General features: G+C 44.3%; 1 protein-coding gene across 1 annotated transcript in view; it reads left to right on the forward strand.

The window, feature by feature from the left end:
• Positions 1-3,205: 3,205 nt before the first annotated feature.
• LOC117060956 (neuronal acetylcholine receptor subunit alpha-7-like) overlaps positions 3,206-20,046 on the forward strand; it is a 106,014-nt gene continuing 89,173 nt past the window's right edge. Inside the window, exon 1 of the mRNA XM_033173579.1 lies at positions 3,206-3,611. Coding sequence (XP_033029470.1) covers positions 3,533-3,611 — 79 coding nt within the window. The 5' untranslated portion in view covers positions 3,206-3,532. The remainder of the gene's footprint in view (positions 3,612-20,046) is intronic.

The raw sequence follows: 20,046 nt of genomic DNA on the forward strand, positions 1-20,046 counted from the left end.
AAAACGGGGGTAGATCACTGCTGAAAGTAGATCACAGTCTCTTGGGAATTGGCCACCCCTGGTATAAGACATGTAACTAGAATAAAAATTTAAAAAAATCAAGCAAATAATTGTAATAACTACCATAATAAAGCACTGCTATAATTATATATAATTTTCCTAAAATTTTGGTTTCATTCGCCTTTCCGTGCTGAAATGTCACAACCTGAATGACCATGGCTTGCCCCCCCCTAGTTTTGATCCTGGGTACGCCCCTGTGGGCAACCCTGACAAGTTTGCGCTTACCATAAGAATGCAGCTTTGTCCAGCTGCTCCTGATTGTGGAAATCACACAATATTGATTTTACACCCACCCAGTGATACTGCTTCTGTTTAATAGCAACAGGGAACATTCCTGAGCACCAGGGGAAAGGTACAAAATGGCCACACTGCACTCACTGTAGGGATGGCAAAGCTTATAGTAGCCATTGGACACCTGGCAAAAGCCATTCCATCCGGCTGCAGCAGAGGGAGGGATGGACCTGCCTCAACTCACCTGAGAGAACAGCAACTCTGGACTCCTCCTCTCCTTGACCTGTTTACATTCCAGCTGGTACTTATAAGAACTCTGCAAGTAAAAACCAGGGGTCAGAGTTTGGATTTTTTCCTCCTCCCTCCCAATCCCTTTCCCTTTGGTGCTGCGTACTTTTTAGATTGAGAGTGGACACTGAGTCGGAGAAGCTTTCTTTTATGGAAGGTTGTCTATTGTTACCAATTCATGTTTCATAGAGAGCTCCCTAAGAAACTTCTCTAGAACACAGTTTGAAAACTGCTAATATGAGGGAGAAACAAGTAGGAAATCACATTGGGGGAAATGGTGCATGGACCCACAAAAATAATGGCAGGGAAGGGCTATTTCATGATCAAGTAAAGTTAATTTTAAAAATTTGTTGTTGTTTAGTCATTTAGTCGTGTCCGACTCTTCGTGACCCCATGGACCAGAAATTTAGACCTCTATGTAAAAATGCATTCAGGCTTGGAGTATAACAGAGAAATTGTAAGTGCCCAGGAAGAATGAGGTGATGAATACATGCCCTCCAGTGTGGTGTAGTGGTTAAGAGCGGTAGACTCGTAATCTGGGGAACCGGGTTCGCGTCTCCGCTCCTCCACATGCAGCTGCTGGGTGACCTTGGGCTAGTCACACTTCTCTGAAGTCTCTCAGCCCAACTCACCTCACAGAGTGTTTGTTGTGGGGGAGGAAGGGAAAGGAGAATGTGAGCCGCTTTGAGACTCCTTCGGACAGTGATAAAGTGGGATATCAAATCCAAACTCTTCTTCTTCTTCTTCTTCTTCTTCTTCTTCTTCTTCTTCTTCTTCCTCCAACATTTCTCTGATGGAAATAGGGACATCCTATTTAATGATGATGATGATGATGATAATTTTACTTATATCCCACCCATCTGGCTGGGTTGCTTGAGCCACTCTGGGTGGTGTTCAACAGATATAAAAACATAATAAAACATTAAACATTTAAAAAACCTCCCTCTCCTTCAGGTGTCTCCTAAACATTGTACAGTTACTTATCTCCTTGGCTCGAGAGTTGCATAACACTGCCACACCCTAACTCCTGTTGTCTCACAGGCCTGTTGGCCATGGTGGGAGTAGGCAGAGAGTGGTTCTACCTTCCATTTTACTAGGCCAGCTCCAGGCTGGCATGAAGGGCCTGAGGACTGGGCTCTGGAGGAATTGCAGGGCTTTCAATTAAGCAGAACCAAAGCTGTTGGCACTGTACCTCTAAAACGCCCCATTTGGGGCCTTTTCACTTGCTACCAACTGTAGCTTTTCATCCACTTGGGTGTAGCTGGGGCCTCACAGTGGAACTGCACCTGGACACCACCCATCATCATCAGCGGGGATTAGAATTGTACTCCACATGGGTGCTTGTTGCGGATTAGGGAGCTCCACAGACATGCAATTTTTTTTTTTTTTTTTTACATTGTCCACATGGCATTGTTTCTGGGGGAAATCTGGTGCATTAGAAAAAAACCACCACACAACCCACCCCTGTTGCCAACGTCCCATTTGTGATACCTGTATGGTCCATTTTCAGTACAGTGGTACCTCTGGTTAGGAACTTAATTCATCCCAGGGGTCCGTTCTTAACCCAAAACCGTCCTCAACCTGAGGCACACTTTTGCTAATGGGGCCTCCTGCTGCTGCTGTGCCGCCTACTTCCTACTTAGCGGAGCTCATGACCTGAAGCGTTGGTAAGCAGGATAGTATGTAACCCGAGGTTCCACTGTATTAGGCTTCATATGAAACTGCCAGAGAATTCGCTGCAAAAATGGTGCGCCCTGAAAATGACCATGTGCAAGGGGATGTTCCAATGAGATTCCTGGTATGTGTAAAAGTCACAACATGAAGTTATGACATAGCATGACATGAAGGACCATAGCTGAGCAGGTGCTTTCCATGCAAAAGGTCCCAGGCTCAATTCCCATTATCTCCTGATGAGGACTGGGAGAGCCCCCAACTTGAAACCCTGGGAAATTGTTACCAGTCAATTATACTGTTCTAGCTGAACCAGTGGTCTGTCTCAGTATAATGCACCTTCCTATGTTCCTAATTTGGTGATCTCTGGAGAAAAAAATATATCCAAATGTAATGGGTAAAGAAAGTCTTCAGGGATATACATTTTCATGTTCTCTTGTTTATTGGAATGCTAAGATGAATTTTGCAGTGAAATCTTGTGACCATAAAAAAAGGACCGGAACAGGGGATGAAAGGAAGCAATCTCTGGAGAAGGCAGTACGGTTGAAAAAGACGGTTTATTTTTCTCTTTTGGGAGCCTCTAAAAGAAAGTCTGTGTTGCGAGGTGCAACAGATTCCTCCTATGGCCCTGAACCCTACGGCTGTTAAGAGGCAGCAACTTCCTCCCTAGACTTCCCTTCTTTCTACATTAGGTCGCAAACAATGTCATGCTGTAATTCTCTGACTGAAAATTGCTCCATCAGCGACCGTGAAAAGGGAAAAAAAGCGGTGCTCTCGTCTCGCACTGCCTGGCATGTAGCTCTAGAGGCACTCTCGTACTAGCGTAGAAAACACTGCTGACGTGTTGGACCAGAGTTAGAGAGAGAGAGAGAGAGAGAGAGAGAGAGAGGGAATGTGGAAAATCTCTCAGAGACGGCAATGTCCCTTTCTTTCTCCTTCTCCTCCCCCTTCCCTGCACACATCAGCTTCCGTGCTCCCACTTCTTCCCTCTGTCTGGCACTAGGAAAGGTGCACAGCGCTTGTAAGGGAAAGAAGAGACGCACAGAGAAAAAGCCCTTCTTCCAATCTTAATTAAGTCACTGGCACTTAGATGTAGTTATTACCAGCAATAAACAGTGATGTGCGACTTGGACCAATATCCTTTCCTTTTGAGGTAGCAAAACTGGCTGGCTGGATATTGCGATCCCTCTTAGCCAGAGACTCTCTCCATCACTCAGAGCTGACAGGAAGACTTCCTTCACGGTGTCTGGTGTCTGCCTAGACTCCTAATTGTGGCTTGACAATGCTCACAGAGCGGTGTCTGGGCTTTGTCTATTCCGGCTTGTACCTCTGGGCATCCTTGTTCCTGTCTTTTTTAAAAGGTAAGTTCTGGATTTTCCTGATTATACGGTGGCGATGATGATTATTTGTCCTTTGCTGAACATGAGCTGTTCTGATTTCCCTGGAGATGTGCACTGGGAAACTTTTTCAGGGGCTATTTGTCCCCATCGAAGTCAATGGGATGTATACGATGAGTGCAAATAGGAATAAAGCAAAGCAGGGGATATATATATATATATACAAGCACCTGTGAACTGATGTTGTACTTCTGATATTTCTGACCCCCCCCAAAAAGTGGGGATGTGTGAGAGTCCCCCAGCTCTTTGCTTTGACAACTTTCTCTGTAAATAGAAATGTCATTAATAGGAGTAAAAGACTGTGACGGCTACAGTGTTGGATTCTGAACATAAAATGGCATATATTTCTCAGATAGGACAGACTAAGATAGGAAAGCTTTAAAGAGGACTTGTGGATCATTTTATTGGGCTTGAGATGTACGGATGAGGGAGATGAACTATTTCTGTTTCAATCTTTTCCGTGTTATATGTTCATTTCTATAATACAAGGTTCCTAAGTTAGGGGTGGATAAAAGGAAAAGGAAGGAGTATTAGCTAGGGAAGTCTGGCTCACTGTGTAGTTGATACAATACCTGGATTTAATCTTCTATATTAGTATCATGGCTACTGGTTTAAATAAATAGGTTTTGGCTTAACTCGAATTGTTGATGCATCAGCCCAAAGATGAATCTATTATATAAGGTACATAAAATGAATCTGTACATGTAACCCAACAGCTAAATCGGTTATGAAATTGCATGGGAATGAAGCAATTCAATAAAATGGACAGGGAATGGGATAGCCAGACAAAGGGCTAAATTGGATACTATTAAGTGCCCTATGGTAGATTCTGGAGATGATCATGAAAGTTACTTTGGAAGTTCTTATATAAAGGTAAGAATCAATGCAATATAGAGGGTGAAGCCCTGTTGAGAAACTTGACCCGACTTGGACCTGAGAAACCTGGTCTAGAGATAAGCCATCATCTTTGGCTGTGGTCCTAAATGCACTCACTCAGCGGTGCCAACGGGATTTCCTCAAGGCCCACTCTCCCCTTGTCCTCTGCAGCAATCTGTTGACAAGATCTGCTGCTTATGTACATATATTAACTCAGCCTAGTCTACCTCACAGGGTTGTTACAAATATAAAAGGGGAGGAGGGGAGGAAAATGTACACAACCTTGAACTCCTGGACAGAAAAGCAATATACAAACGCATGTCAGGCCGAACACTATGGAGTACACTTCCACAGGAGGCAATAATGGCCACCAACATGGATGGCTTCAGACCCTCCAAGTGCCCCTATTTTCCAGGGAGAGTCCTGGACTTACAGAAACTATCCTGGTTTCTGATTTGATCTTGGAATGTCCCACTTTTCCTTAGGTAAAGGTAAAGGGACCCCTGACCATTAGGTCCAGTCGTGTCCGACTCTGGAGTTGCGGCGCTCATCTCGCGTTACTGGCCGAGGGAGCCGGCGTACAGCTTCCGGGTCATGTGGCCAGCATGACAAAGCTGCTTCTGGCGAACCAGAGCAGTGCATGGAAATGCCATTTACCTTCCCGCTGGAGTGGTACCTATTTATCTACTTGCACTTTGACTGCTTTCAAACTGCTAGGTGGGCAGGAGCTGGGACCGAGCAACGGGAGCTCACCCCATTGTGGGGATTCGAACCACCAACCTTCTGATCAGCAAGCCCTAGGCTCTGTGGTTTAACCCACAGCACCACCTTCATCCCTATTTTCATTGGAGAAATGTTGGAGGGTATGGAGTTATGCGACCCCTGAGCCAAGGAGATAAGTAACTATACAACCTTTAGAAGACACCTGAAGGCAGCCTTGTAGAGGGCAACTTAAAAAAAATTATTATGTTTTTATATATGTTGGAAGCTGCTTAGAGTGGTTAGATGGCAAGGTATAAATAATGTTGCTGTTGCTGTTATGGAATAGGACACCCCTATTTCCATTGGAGAAATGTTGGAGGACATGTGGCTTCAAAAGGATTAGACAAATTAATGGAGGATAGGGCTACCAGAAGCTACCAGCCATGATGGCTGTGCTCTGCCTTCACAGTGGGAAGCTGTATGCTTCCGAATACCAGTTGCCTGACACTGTAGGAAGGAAGAGTGCTATAGTGCTCAGGTCCTGCTTGTGGTCATCTCACAGGCATCTGCTTGGCCATTCTGAGAACAGGGTGGACTAGACGGGCTGTTGGCCAGATCCAGCAGTCTCTTCTTATGTTCTTATGTAATGTCATTCACAGATCATGCAACGAAGCTAGAAAAACACCCTCCTTGCTTCAACAGCAATGTTTCATTGTCCCAGTATTTACAGCAGAACGCCAAAAGGAAATGGAAGAAATCTTTGCCAAACCTGATCAATAGTAACAAGCAAGAAATACTCTTAAGTACAGGTGAAACTCGAAAAATTAGAATATCGTGGCAAAGTCCATTTATGTAAGCAATTGTTTTCATTAGCTACTGGGGTTTAATATATGAGATAGACTCATGACATGCAGAGAGATATTTGTCAAGCCTTTGTTTGTTATAATTGTGATGAGTATGGCGTACAGCTGATGAAAACCCCAAAGTTGAAATTGTTAATTTGGGGTTTTCATCAGCTGTACACCATAATCATCACAATTATAACAAATAAAGGCTTGACATATCTCACTTTGCATGCCATGAGTCTATCTCATATATTAGTTTCACCTTTTAAGTTGAATTACTGAAAGAAATGAACCTTTCCATGATATTCTAATTTTTCGAGTTTCACCTGTATGTGCAGTTTCGCAACTTTGGTATCTGAGCCACCAGTTCACAGCTTAGCCTACCTCACAGCCTACCTCTCGTGCAGATAAAAGAGGGAAGGGGAAGGCAATCTACACAGCCTTATGCTGCCGGGAGGAAAATCAAGACACAAAAAATCAAGACACAACAGCAAGCGACAAATAGGTGCTCTTTCAAAACTCTCTGAATTTTGCAGGGCGGTTCTGTAGCCAAGCAAAGTTTACCAAGATGCATATGCTAGGGGAAAGTGTGTGTGAAAATGCATATATTAGCCATGCATATATATTATATTCAGGGGAAATTGCTTTGCAAAAATATGCATCTTTGGCAGAATTGCCTAGAAAACTGTGTACTGTAGGGGAAATTTGCATTAAAATGCTGGTGAGTTTTCATGAGGACTTCTTTAAACACACACACACACACACACACACACACACAACCTCAAACTGATTTGGAAATGTGGAGAACTTGACTAAAGTTTAGAAAAATGAGAAACTGGGAGAAACCAAAATTGACAGATTTCCTCATCTCTAATTCATAGTGGTAAAAAGAGGTGGAGGCAGAAGAGTCCTTAAAGGTGTTTACCCCATGCCCCCCCCCAACTATGGCCTAATACTTTGTCAGACAAATCAGAGAGTGTTGAATCTGGAATGGCTGCTGTTTCAGAATACGTGTTCATATAATGATTCTGTAAGGTGCACAATATATGATCTATTTGCTGAAACAACATTCAAAGTCCTGATGGTGGTGATTGCAATTGATGGAATTGGTCAAGGTATTTCTATTGCATCTGGAAGCTGCTTTGAGATTCCCACAGGTAAAGTGAGTAATTAACAATAACAACGTTAACTACTTTTTATAATCCTCCCCTGCTCTGCTTAAAAAACAATAATTATCTGGAGCTTTTCAGAACTCTGCAGGCAGTACCTGTTCCTTGCAAAGTCCATGCACCTAGAGTAGATAAACAGAGATATAGAAAACTATAGAGATACTGTGCATAAGAATAGAGTAGAGAAAAGCAGAGTGATGGAACGACATGAGGATTTGTGAGAGCCCTGATCTGACTTGGGAAACTTGGTTGACATTGCAGTTAGAAATGGAATAAAATTTCACCTCCAATATAACACATTGAGCTGAAAATGTAGCATTTGAAAGCGGGAAAGGCATGCATAACCCTACTCCCTTCCCTCCATTGAATGTAACATTTGAAAGATACACATGAAATGCACCATAGTGGAGGTGGAATGTCTTTGGATCCCAATATGCTGTGCATTCAACACACAAAGTGGCAGACACGGTGATGGGTTGGGACAAGTATGCTGTGTTGAAGAGATGGCTGTTTAGAATTGTCAGGTTTGACAGCTAGGGTCTGTTTGGGGGGTGGTGGAAATTGCCTAAAGGTGAAGGTAAAGGGACCCCTGACCATTAGGTCCAGTCGCAGACGACTCTGGTTGCGGCGCTCATCTTGCTTTATTGGCCGAGGGAGCCGGCATACAACTTCCGGGTCATGTGGCCAGCATGACTAAGCCGCTTCTGGCGAACCAGAGCAGTGCACGGAAAAGCCGTTTACCTTCCCACTGGAGCGGTACCTATTTATCTACTTGCACTTGGCGTGCTTTCAAACTGCTAGGTTGGCAGGAGCTGGGACCGAGTAACAGGAGCTCACCCCATAGCGGGAATTTGAACCGCCAACCTTCTGATCAGCAAGCCCTAGGCTCTGTGGTTTAACCCACAGCGCCACCCACGTTCCTGTCATTGCCTACTTTCCTCTAAATAGGGTTCTCCAGCTGTTTTTGGACTACAATTCACATCCTCCCTGACCACTGGTCCTGCTAGCTAGGGATGATGGGAGTTGTAGTCCAAAAACAGCCAGAGACCAAAGTCTGGGAAACTTTGCCTATCAGGTCATTACCATTGTCAACATTCACCACTTCAGTCACTTGTTTGCAGCTCTGCATGTGGAAAGTGCAAGTGGCTTGAGGGTTCTGGGCAACCCTGTAAAAGTTGCAGAGACACCCTTCCTCGCCCCAGCTATAATAATAATAATTATTATTATTTATTTATTTATTTATTTATTTATACCCCACCCATCTGACTGGGTTTCTCCAGCCACTCTGGGCAGCTTTCAACCGAATATTAAAAACAGCTAGCATACAAACCACCAGTCTGAAAGGGGTTGTTGTTCAGTCGTTCAGTCGTGTCTGACTCTTCGTGACCCCATGGACCAGAGCACGCCAGGCACCCCTATCCTCCACTGCCTCCCGCAGTTTGGCCAAACTCATGCTAGTCGCTTCGAGTAGCACCTTAGAGACCAGCTAGGTTTGTTCTTGGTATGAGCTTTCGTGTGCATGCACACTTCTTCAGATACATCATAGTCAATACTTCTATAGTGCTTACACCCCAATGTGTTCAATGTGTTTCATGTACTTCCCCACAACACCACCTATGATTATAGCTGTCTTGATTATTTTTCTCTCTCTTCTCTATGGCATGGGGAACCAGTGGCTTCCCCAGTGCTTGAACTGCAACTCCCACCATCCCATACTGTCTGGGGCTGATGGGAGTTGGAGTCCTACAACATTTGGAGAGCTTGCTTCTTCATGCCTGATCTACATGCTTGCAGCCAGGCTTCTACATAGGCCAGGCATTCATAGCTGTCAACCTTTCCCTTTTTTGCAGGAAATTCCCTTATTATAGCATTGGGAAACAGCAGGGAGGGTTGACAGCTATGCAGACATTCTGCACTTGGCTAGGAATGTCTGCTCTACTTAATGCATCTGCTTTATTGCCCTTCTCTCCTCACAGGTTGTCTAAATCATTTTTCACCAACGGTTGTTGCCATTTTGCATGCCGCTGCAACACGCCGCATAAGATTTGGAGGTGACACACAGAGCTGTTGTAAGCAGTATTTGACCACATCCAAAGAAGGCAAAGCCAAGGCTGTGTCATGCCAAGGAGCAGAGAAAGGAGAGAACAGGCTGTGTGTGGAATTTGTAAACTAAACAGGTTTCTCCATACTTTCAATCATCCCTTATTACAATTGTCAGGAAAGCGCTCTCTAGGTATGCAATATAATACATTGGACTACGTTAAGTAGCAGCACATATAAAATATGTTAATACACCATCATTCTTTAAGCAGTCAGATTTATTTTTAGGTACTGTGGCAGTTAAAAGCCTGAGCTGGAAGCCCTCAGGGGTGACCTTGAATAAGCCACTATTTCTCAGGTTGGTCTCTTAGTCTATTATATGGAGATTAGACCATTTTGTGGTGGTTCCAGTCCTAATTCCACCCTACCAGTACCAATGGACACCAGCGCCCATTGGGAACTATCAGTTCCTAGCCTGTTTTACAGGACTGTTGAATGTTCAGAAGCAAATCCTACAGGCAAAATGGGGTACCTAATTCTGCCTGGTCCTCTCCCGGGTTCGTTTTGTCCACTCGCTTTCATATGGCGAACGGAACTCAATGTCTGGCCTGTTAAGTGGAAACCTCTCAGAAGAACCTGCGTGGCCTAGCTGGGTCATGTTCAGAAGGCTGAGTGCAAGCACTGGAAAGAGAGAAAGACACAGTTTGTTTAAGGAAGAAGCTGTAACCTTCAACTAAGAAAAACGAAGCCCATACAGTACTTGGATAAGCATATGAATGTAAATACTTTGCACACATTCTTCTTCAGTTCTCAGACCCTCCATGTGTCCGTATTTTCCAGGTACAGTCCCGGATTTACGTAAACTGTCCTGGTTTCTGATTAGATCCCGGAATGTCCCACTTTTCCTTAGGACACTCCTATTTTCATCAGAGGAATGTGGGAGGGTATGGTGTTATCCGACCTCTGAGCCACCTGAAGGCAGCCCTGCATAGGGAAGTTTTTAAACGTTTAATGTTTTATTATTATTTTTATATATGTTGGGAGCTGCCCAGAGTGGCTGGGGAAACCCAGCTAGATGGGCAGGGTATAAATAGTGAAATTGTTATTATGGAATAGGACGTCCCTATTTTCATCGGAGAAATGTTGGAGGGTATGAGCTATATGTTCTTCAAGTAAAAGTTTTTGAATATTTTGACAAGTGTTTGGACATTTTTTCTTGAAATTAAGACAGTATTACACTTGATTTGGCTTCCTAGCTGCAGTTTAGCTACTCTGCCAACATGGGCAATGTCAGGCATGAGTCTGGGGGAAGGAATAGGTGGAAGCAGCCGTGGGTCCACCTCCCTTGGCACATTCCCAATGCATTGAGCTATAAAAACCAAAGACAGAGGCACCAACAAGAGCACTGGCCTGCAGGGAAAACCAGCCAGCCTCATCTCCACAGCCCAGTACTGATACAAGCCCATTAAACATAATGCAGCTTGTGACAAAGCAATTGTTTGAAGGCCAGCATTCCAGCCAAGCGGGAATTATGAGGCTAACATGAAATTCTAAAAGAACTGCCTGCATGCAGTCGTAAATCAGGCCAGGCCTGTGCAACTTGTCACCTGCCAAGCTGGAGGCATCTCATCTATTGTGACCTGCCAGGTGCTTAATGGCCCATCCTCAGTTTGCGAAGTCCCAAGCAAGCAATAAAAAACAGAAAAGCTTACAAACACCCAGTGGGTTGGTAGGCTGTGTTGGGCTTGATGGATCACAAGCTGTGTAGGCCTGATGTGGATTGATAGAGTGGCCCATCTGAGAGAAGCCACAGAAACGTTTCCACAAGAGGCAATGAAGGATGGGCTACAGCACACAGCAGGGTCTCCCAAAATTGGGTCTCCAGCTGTTGTTGTTTTTTAGAAAGTAGGACACTCTTGCTTCGGGAAAGGGTGACCTTCTCTGACAAAAACAACCAAGTAGCAAGTCCTTATGATTTGATACAGCTTTCCCATATTTTATGGAAAATTAAAGGGAAGACCTCATTAATGTGACAGAGTTCTGCAGAGTGTCAGCAGCAATGTGTCCATTTAGCACAGGCTTCCTCAACCTCGGCCCTTCAGATGTTTTTGGCCTACAACTCCCATGATCCCTAGCTAGCAGGACCAGTGGTCAGGGTTGATGGGAATTGTAGTCTCAAAACACCTGGAGGGCCGAGGTTGAGGAAGCCTGGTTTAGCAGCGAAGTCTGTGAGGAGTCCTTTCTCAAGAGCTCAGGTGTCCTGAACTTCGGCATTTGCAGAGGTGAGTCCTGATAGGGCACACAGTCCCAAGGGCAACACTAGAGAGTAGTCAGGCAGTCTAATTGGACAAATGCCAGTCTGGGTCCAATACAAACAGCAAACAGCCCAGTGGCATTCCCGAAGCAGCCAATCAACAGAGAAAGTTGAGCAGACACAGTGTCTCTGCATTACTTGTCTTTTATCCTTCCCAACCTTGATTGGTGCACCTGAGTTTGTACCACACTTTCCAACTGCCCCATTTAAGCTAAAGCTGCCATGTTTTCAAAACTGTATTCTTCAAATGTTCCCATTCCGGTACATTTCTCCCTTTCCCAGCCCACCCTTTTTGGGTTCTTTCTCCCTTTTACAAGCTGGCGTCAGCTAAAGCTGTTTCCTTGGGCATCACAAATACACACACTAGTGCAGGCACCCCCAAACTTGTCCCTCCAGATGTTTTTGGGACTACAATTCCCATCACCCCTGACCACTGGTCCTGTTAGCTAGGGATGATGGGAGTTGTAGTCCCAAAACATCTGGAGGGCCGAGTTTGGGGATGCTTGCACTAGATGCCTGCACTAGTAGATTGCCAATGCTTTCAGCTTGTGTGGTGGTTTGGTGTAAGATGGTCTCTTGGGCTCCCATACTGCTCTCTGTTTGTTGACTTTCCCCCCATACTGCTTTATGATTCTTGATTTTTTTTCCTTCATTTTAGAGCAATCACTGTGGGGTACCTTGAGGCAATACCTCTTAAGACCTGACAAAAGACTATTGATTGCCAATGAGATTCAGCAGAAGTGTCTCAATAGGTGCTAAGATGGCTCAAGAAGTCATAAGTGATAGATGGAGGTGACTCACCCTTATTTCCTCCACTAACTGGGCAGGGGGTGTGTGGAGAGCTGGAAAGCTAGGGGCTGATGTGTGAGAGATCAAAGCCAAGCAGCCTGCAGTTGTTTGTGAGGCAGATAGACTGAGAAGAGCTGGATCTCAGGATTACACACACAGGAAGTGGTGGAAGGTTGGTAGAAGAATCCCAAAGGGAAGGGAAGAACTCCCAGGCTGAGAGTCTGGGAGAAGGCAGGAAAGCTCCCAGGTGAGAGCTGGGAGGGTCCACCATTTTATGTGTGAGACAAGTGTTAAGATCTATTATTATTATTATTATTATTATTATTATTATTATTATTATTATTATTATTATTTCATTTCTATACCACTTTATATTTTTAAGAAAAGATCTACCTTTGAGAAACGACTCTCTGGTTTTTTCCTCTCTCTGTTCCCCCATATATATTTTTCTGTTTTGTTTTTGTTTTTATTTAGACTAGTTTGATTCTGTGCTTCCACTGCAAATCCTGCCTGTGTACAACCTGCTTCTGAATTCCTCTGAACATTTTACTGTTAATTGTTCTGTGGCAAAGGAAAGCCACCCAACAAAGACTGAGAGGTGCTTTTCTTTCCATACTAAGTGACCGAGGATTCTTGATCTTGGAAAGCAGGGTTGCCCTGGTTCAATTTTGACACAAATTGAATAGGCAAGCTGATAACAATTATTGATGTTTGAGAAAAATATATTCATTTTTTGTCCCAGAAGCCCACACACCCCTGCATAAATATCCTTATTGCGACATCCTACACTTCCCTGAGCCCTGTAAGACTCTTGCTATTCAAGCAGCCTGCCTAATAGATCTTCCATTATTACTGTTACTTATTTATCATCTTAGTAGAATTTATTAAGGAAAGTATGAAAAGATGGGATAGATTGATTCTCACCTTAAATTTGATTCAATCTCATTACTTTCTGTCTCTGCTCTTTTACCTATATTTGTAGCTACCTGATCTTTCTGTCAAATCAGAGTTTGGGAGCTGCAAACGAGATTGAGTGTCTTTACAACACGCACCTGTAGTGCATTCACAAACTCAGGACAGGTGCTTCAGATAAGGAGTTCAGAGGAAGCCTAGCTAGTAACGGTAACATTGTTAGCATTTTCTGCTTGTGATGTGTGTGAGAGAAGATGGGATGGAATATTTTGGGGCATCACTAGATTCCAAAGTAGTCTTGAAAGACAATGGGGGTCAAAGGAAGGGGGCTTTCCAGTGTTATATATTGGAATGTGAAAGGAAATCTATGGTTTGGAAGATGCCAGGTGCGACGAACCTCCCCTTCACTCTCTCCCCTGTTACTAAGTGAATTTCTAATCAGGTGTTCCGGGTCAAATTTCAATCCACCCCACCTGTCCCTCTGAGGTCCATCTGTGATGTCAATCCCCTTTTATTTATAATCTGGGAATACCTTAGTAACGGGAGTTTTCTTGTCCAGCTGCTGTGGCCGGTTATATCCTCTGCTCTGGGCTTCAGGGGTTAAACTCCTCTTTGCCTACAGTTCTCTCTCTAGATCCCTCACTGTATAAGTTAGCTAAGCCCTCTTAGCAACTCTGTGGCATTACCAAGGTTTCCGCCCTTTTGCCCCTCCTGAGTGAAGCTCCAAGACACAAACTATCACCCTGCAGGTCAGTTTTGTCTTTTCCCTGAGTTCACCTCCTCATGAGCATACATAACTCGCTGGACCAAATAAACGACGATACTTTCTTAGCGCAACAACAACAAGTCTTTATTTCTTTCAGAACATAACGGTTTCAGTAATTCAATCGTTTATAAGCTTCGTTTCATTACAGTGTGGTGTAGTGGTTAAGAGCAGTGGACTCGAAATCTGGGGAACCGGGTTCGCGTCTCCGCTCCTCCACATGCAGCTGCTAGGTGACCTTGGGCTAGTCACACTTCTTTGAAGTCTCTCAGCCCCACTCACCTCACAGAGTGTTTGTTGTGGGGGAGGAAGGGAAAGGAGAATGTGAGCCGCTTTGAGACTCCTTCGGGTAGTGAAAAGTGGGATATCAAATCCAAACTCTTCTTCTTCTTCTTCTTCTTCTTCTTCTTCAGCATAAACTCTTTCTTTCAGCATCATATACTCATCTTCAACCTATCCTAACCTACCCACCACTATCCTGGCCCCACGCCCTCCTTCTTCCAGTCACCACTCCCTCTTCTCTCTTGACCAACGGCCGCTCCCTCCTTTTAAAGTGCAGAATGTCCCGCCTCCTGCGAGCGAGCTGCCATTCAAACAGAGTGAATGCTAACTCTTAACACACTGGGGTTTCTGAAAATCCACTGACTTAGGGCTGATTCGTTACACCAGGAAACAAATAAAGTAGTACCTCGGGTTAAGAACTTTATTCATTCCAGAGGTCCGTTCTTAACCTGAAACTGTTCTTAACCTGAGGTACCACTTTAGCTAATGGGGCCTCCTGCTGCCACTGCGCCGCCGGCTCGCAATTTCTGTTCTTATCCTGAGGTAAAGTTCTTAACCCGAGGTACTACATCTGGGTTAGCAGAGTCTGTGACCTGAAGCGTCTGTAACCCAAGGTACCACTGTACTGTATTGCTGTCAGATAACAGTCAGGAATTTTGGTAACATTAATAGTCCATTGTTTTAGGAATGCTGAATGAACTTTGCTCCTCTCTTCATTAACCCACACAGATTTGCTATTTAAATATCATATGAATATAGAGGGATTCCATATAGCGTATAGGTTCTCCCACCAATACTTCACTGGGGCAGGAAGCTTCCTTCCTTTCTACAGTATCTTGATTTCTTCTCTACTCCTCCAGCTCAGCATGATCACTTGGGTAAGTTTTCTTTGAAAGCTTTTGAAATGCATTTTTTCTTATCACAGCTACCGTTATTGTGTTTTTGGTCTGCTCCTATACTATACGGAAAATATTGCTTCAATATTTTGAAGTAAATAAGCTTCAAAAAGACACTTTCTCTAGTCTTGCCTTTAGTGTTTTTTGGTGTATTTTTGTTCAGTGTAAGTCCTGATAGAAGCCCAACAAAGGGCTGAGAGAAACACTTCTTTCATTGGACGTATTGTATCGGCTAGTTAGCCGATAACTTATTGTTGTCTAAATAATGGAGGGATTAAATTCTCCTAGGGAGACAGTAGCATAATAAGAATGTGAGAAGTGGTGTGTGTGAGAGAAATCTGCTTTTTTGTGAAGAGTTCTTAATATCTGGTTCTTATGCTGAAGTGTGGTGGGAGGCCAAAGCTGTTATTGCTCAGTGATGAGCACTTTACATATACCCAGAGACTCTTTTATTTCCTACCTAATTGTTATTTCTCTGACCAATCTAGAGCTGGTCACATTGCCATGCCTCAGTTGTCCCCAGATGTGAAAAGGGACTGATGTCCTCTAAATTCAACATAGTGCATATATGTGTTTTACATGCACTTGATTTGCCATACAGTATGTGGCTTGCCTTGATGCTTTCCATCCTATGGAGCTGCTTGCATGCATGTGTAGGACCCAATTCTATGGGGCTGAGGACAGCCCAGACCCCTTAAAATATACAGGGAAGTCAATTATCTACAATTTCTGTTTAACCCGCTAGAAAGAAGGGCTTTTTCGCTGGCTGGGTTCAATTCTAATCCCTCTAACCTCCTCTGGGGTAGGTTCGTTGTGATGGCAGAAGGAGATAGGATCTGCCCATGTGATGCCCACCTGGTGGAAACTCTAGCTCAAACGATCCTCAAATGCAAAATGTATGATGATCTCCGCCAACAATACCTAGACCAACTATGTATCCCAAAATGGAAACCGGAGACAGAGGTTATATGCTTCCTATTACAGGGGAGAGAGACCAGGAGCTCACCAAGACAGCAGCTAAGTTCCTCTATTTGATCTTTGGCTGCCAAAGTACATTACAGGACCCTGCCCTTGTTGGAGACCCACAGAGGTGAAATAGATTGCTGGCCTCCTCTTCCCTTAGGCAAGTGACGGTACAGATGATATGGCGACGAGATCGGACTGGCCTATTTATTTTGAATGTTTGTAAGTGATGCCAATAAAGGTTTTGATACTGAATATACAGGGATGGGTCAGGCCTCCCTGGGCCTCGTGGCTTCTCCTAATGCATGTGATGAGTCTCTTCAATGTCACAGAGCACTTTGAGCCTCTGCACACTGAGATGCTGTTTTAGACTTATGGCACATTTTGAACTTGGTTGTATCAGCCTATACCAGGGGTCAGCAACCTTCGGCTCTCCAGATGTTTCGGACTACAATTCCCATCATCCCTGACCACTGGTTCTGTTAGCTAGGGATCATGGGAGTTGTAGGCCAAAACATCTGGAGAGCCGAAGGTTGCCTATGCCTGGCCTATACCATTGTCCAGCAGACTTTTTGATTGAGCAAGGAGAATCTTTCCTTAGACCGATAAGGTATGGAATCTATCAGTTTCAATTTCTCTCTTTCTTATTTTTAGATCAATTTTCCACAGTTCTACATCAGTCTTCTCTAATTCAATGAATAGAGAATCTTAACAGATGGCTAAATTTCAGTTTATATATTGCTTCAGGGAGTTTTAATTAAGTAGGTTCACTTTTGAATGTGGACTGAAACAAAATTGTCTCCACTTGCAATTCCCAGTAACTGGGATTCAGAGACATAAAGGTAAAGGACCCCGGGACGGTTAAGTCCAGTCAAAGGTGACTATCAGTTTGCAGCGCTCATCTTGTTTTCAGGTCAAGGGAGCCGGCGTTTGTCTACAGACAGCTTTCTGGGTCATGTGGCCAGCATGACTAAACCGCTTCTGGCACAACGGGACACCGTGACGGAAACCAGAGTGCACGGAAATGCTGTTTACCTTCCCGCCACAGCAATACCTATTTATCTACTTGCACTGGTGTGCTTTCAAACTGCTAGGTTGGCAGGAGCTGGGACAGAGCAATGGGAGCTCACCCCATCGCTGGGATTTGAACCACCAACCTTCTGATCAGCAAGCCCATGAGGCTTAGTGGTTTAGACCACAGCGCCACCCCTAGCCCCCTATTCAGAGACATACTGCCTTTGACACTAGAGGCAGTACATAGCTATCATGTCTAGTAACCATTGATAGCGTTATCCTCCATGAATTCGATGGATCCACTTTCAAAATTACCTAAGTTGGTGGCCGCCACAGCATCTTGTAGTAGTGAATGCCGTAGTTCAGCTCCGCATTGCAGAAAGCAGGACCTCCTGTGTGAAGATGGACTCAGAGTGTGGGAAGCTAAACAATGAGCATTCCCTGGCCTTGAAATCAAATAGTCTAGATCAGAAGTAGCCACCTGGGACATCCAAAGGAAGGAAAGTCTATATGCCTGTGAAAGGTTGCAGCTAGTTGTGTGTGTGGAACGTACTGCTTCGTCTTGCTTTGTGGCTGAAGGGATGCTGGTGACGGCAGCAGTGGCTTAGAAAGAAAGCGCATTCACTGTTATAGATAACACACAGATTTTCTGCCTGAGGGTTGGAACTAAGCTTGTAGGGCTGTGAAGAAAAGATAAGCCGTTGTACGAATGGTTTCTTGTCTGAGCTGGTGGGGAAATGTGGGTGACCTCCAGCTCAACTCCTTTATGAAGCTGTCAAATTCTGATTTAATAAGCTGCGGTAAATAAACGGCCACTGGAAATATATATATATATATATATATATATATATATATATATATATATATATATATATATAGTGGCAGAATAGTCTGTTTTTCCAGAATTGTAACTTTGAAAAGTCCTGTCCCCCCAAGCAGCATCACCAGCACCATACTCTTGGAAATGTATTTAGTTATGACAAACAGCAACCCATTTGCAGCAGGAAAATGTAGTTTTTCCTCAATCCTGAATCACTCGTGCTCATCTTCAACATGCTGCTTCCAATCTTGATTGATTCTAGATCCTGCCATCCACAAAGTGTGGTATGTGTGGTTACTTGAAAAGCATTTGAAACCCTCCTTTGGATGAGATTATCCACGCCTCCCCCACAAACCTCTTAACATGCCCCATGACAAACAAATAAGGAAGTGGTGGTTGAGATCCTAGGATACACAAACCTGTCAAGTGTCACAGAAAAAACAGGACATGCCATTTTTTTGTGGCAGATTGTGGCGGCCATTTTGGGTACTGCGATCTCACACGCCACAAATCTTGACCCGAGAAAAGCATTTTTTGTAGGGCGAGATCACGGCGCGGGCCACATGAGTCAGCCAGGAGCGTATGCCAGAAGACATGTGTCCCTGTTATTTATCTGAAAAAGTTGGACAGTATTGAATACATTAACCCACAACTTCATAGGGGAGGTTTGGGTACACCCCTCCCCGCAATGGACAGGGCTGCCTATGTCTGTTTTCAAATGGACACACTGTGGCGTAATGCAGAATCAAACTGCAATGAGCTAATTTTTTAAAAAATAAAACCAGTTTCTCAAGTAGTGCTCTCTAGGGGCAAAAGATATGCAATAGATCAAGACTGTGTGTGGACCATGTAGAAAAAAACAAGTCCTTGGTCTGCATCAATTCTAGAACACAAGGTTAAAAAAAGAAAAAAAATACAATGCCATGTGCACACAGCCTACACTACAGCTGCTGAGTGCAATGTAGTCTCAGAGTTCCAGACCCAGAGCTCTTGCACCCAAGTAACATGGGTGTAGCAATCTGCTTGGATCACACCTGTAGATGTTCAGAATAGGCCTCCATTGCCTGTGCAGGTTGTGCAATTTCATGGGTGTAGCACTGTCATGCATTATGGGACTTGCCCAAACTTCTGCGTAGAAGCGATGTCTTCATATTTTGTAACCTAAGATGGGCCCCATTTTAGGTTCAAACTATTATCCTAGGCATAAAAAGGTAAAGGGACCCCTGACCGTTAAGTCCAGTTGTGGACGACTCTGGGGTTGCGAGCTCATCTTGCTCTATAGGTTGAGGGAGCCGGTGTTTGTCCGCAGACAGTTTTTCCAGGTCATGTGGCCAGCATGACTAAGCTGCTTCTGGCGAACCAGAGCAGCACGTGGAAACGCTGTTTACCTTCCCCCCGGAGCGGTACCTATTTATCTACTTGCACTTTGATGTGCTTTCGAACTGCTAGGTTGGCAGGAGCTGGGACTGAACAATGGGAGCTCACCCCGTTGCGGGTATTTGAACTGCCGACCTTCTGATCGGCAAGCCCTAGGCTCTGTGGTTTAGACCACAGCTCCACCCGTCTCCCTATCCTAGGCATAGCTTCCTGGAAATTCAATATAAAAGTTGAGCATTAAGTGTGAAGCTCATGCATGTGTAAAATTAGGTTCGTGTCCTGAAATACTTGGAAGCTTTGTCTGAATCTTTCTGGATTGCCACTTCTGAATATTTTAAAGGGTCACTCTCCATATTTTATTCACACACATCACATCACACTAACTTAACAAGAGGCTCATGTATTTTGCATTGGGACATCTCTACCTGAGTACAAAATGTTACAGAATCCTGGAGTCAGAAAATGTCAAAGGGGTTTCAGTCTAGCTGTGAAATCTTTAAACATGACTGTGGGAGCCTCTTTTCCATGGGCTTATCCCATAGTTTAACATTTCAAAGTCCTGCAAGCCCATGGGCAGGGTCATTCACTTGGGTCCTCCTCCCATGAAAGTCTCACCCCCAACAGGGCATTCGTGATA

This window comes from Lacerta agilis, chromosome 16 (assembly GCF_009819535.1).
Source record: "Lacerta agilis isolate rLacAgi1 chromosome 16, rLacAgi1.pri, whole genome shotgun sequence".
NCBI classification, from domain to species: domain Eukaryota; kingdom Metazoa; phylum Chordata; class Lepidosauria; order Squamata; family Lacertidae; genus Lacerta; species Lacerta agilis.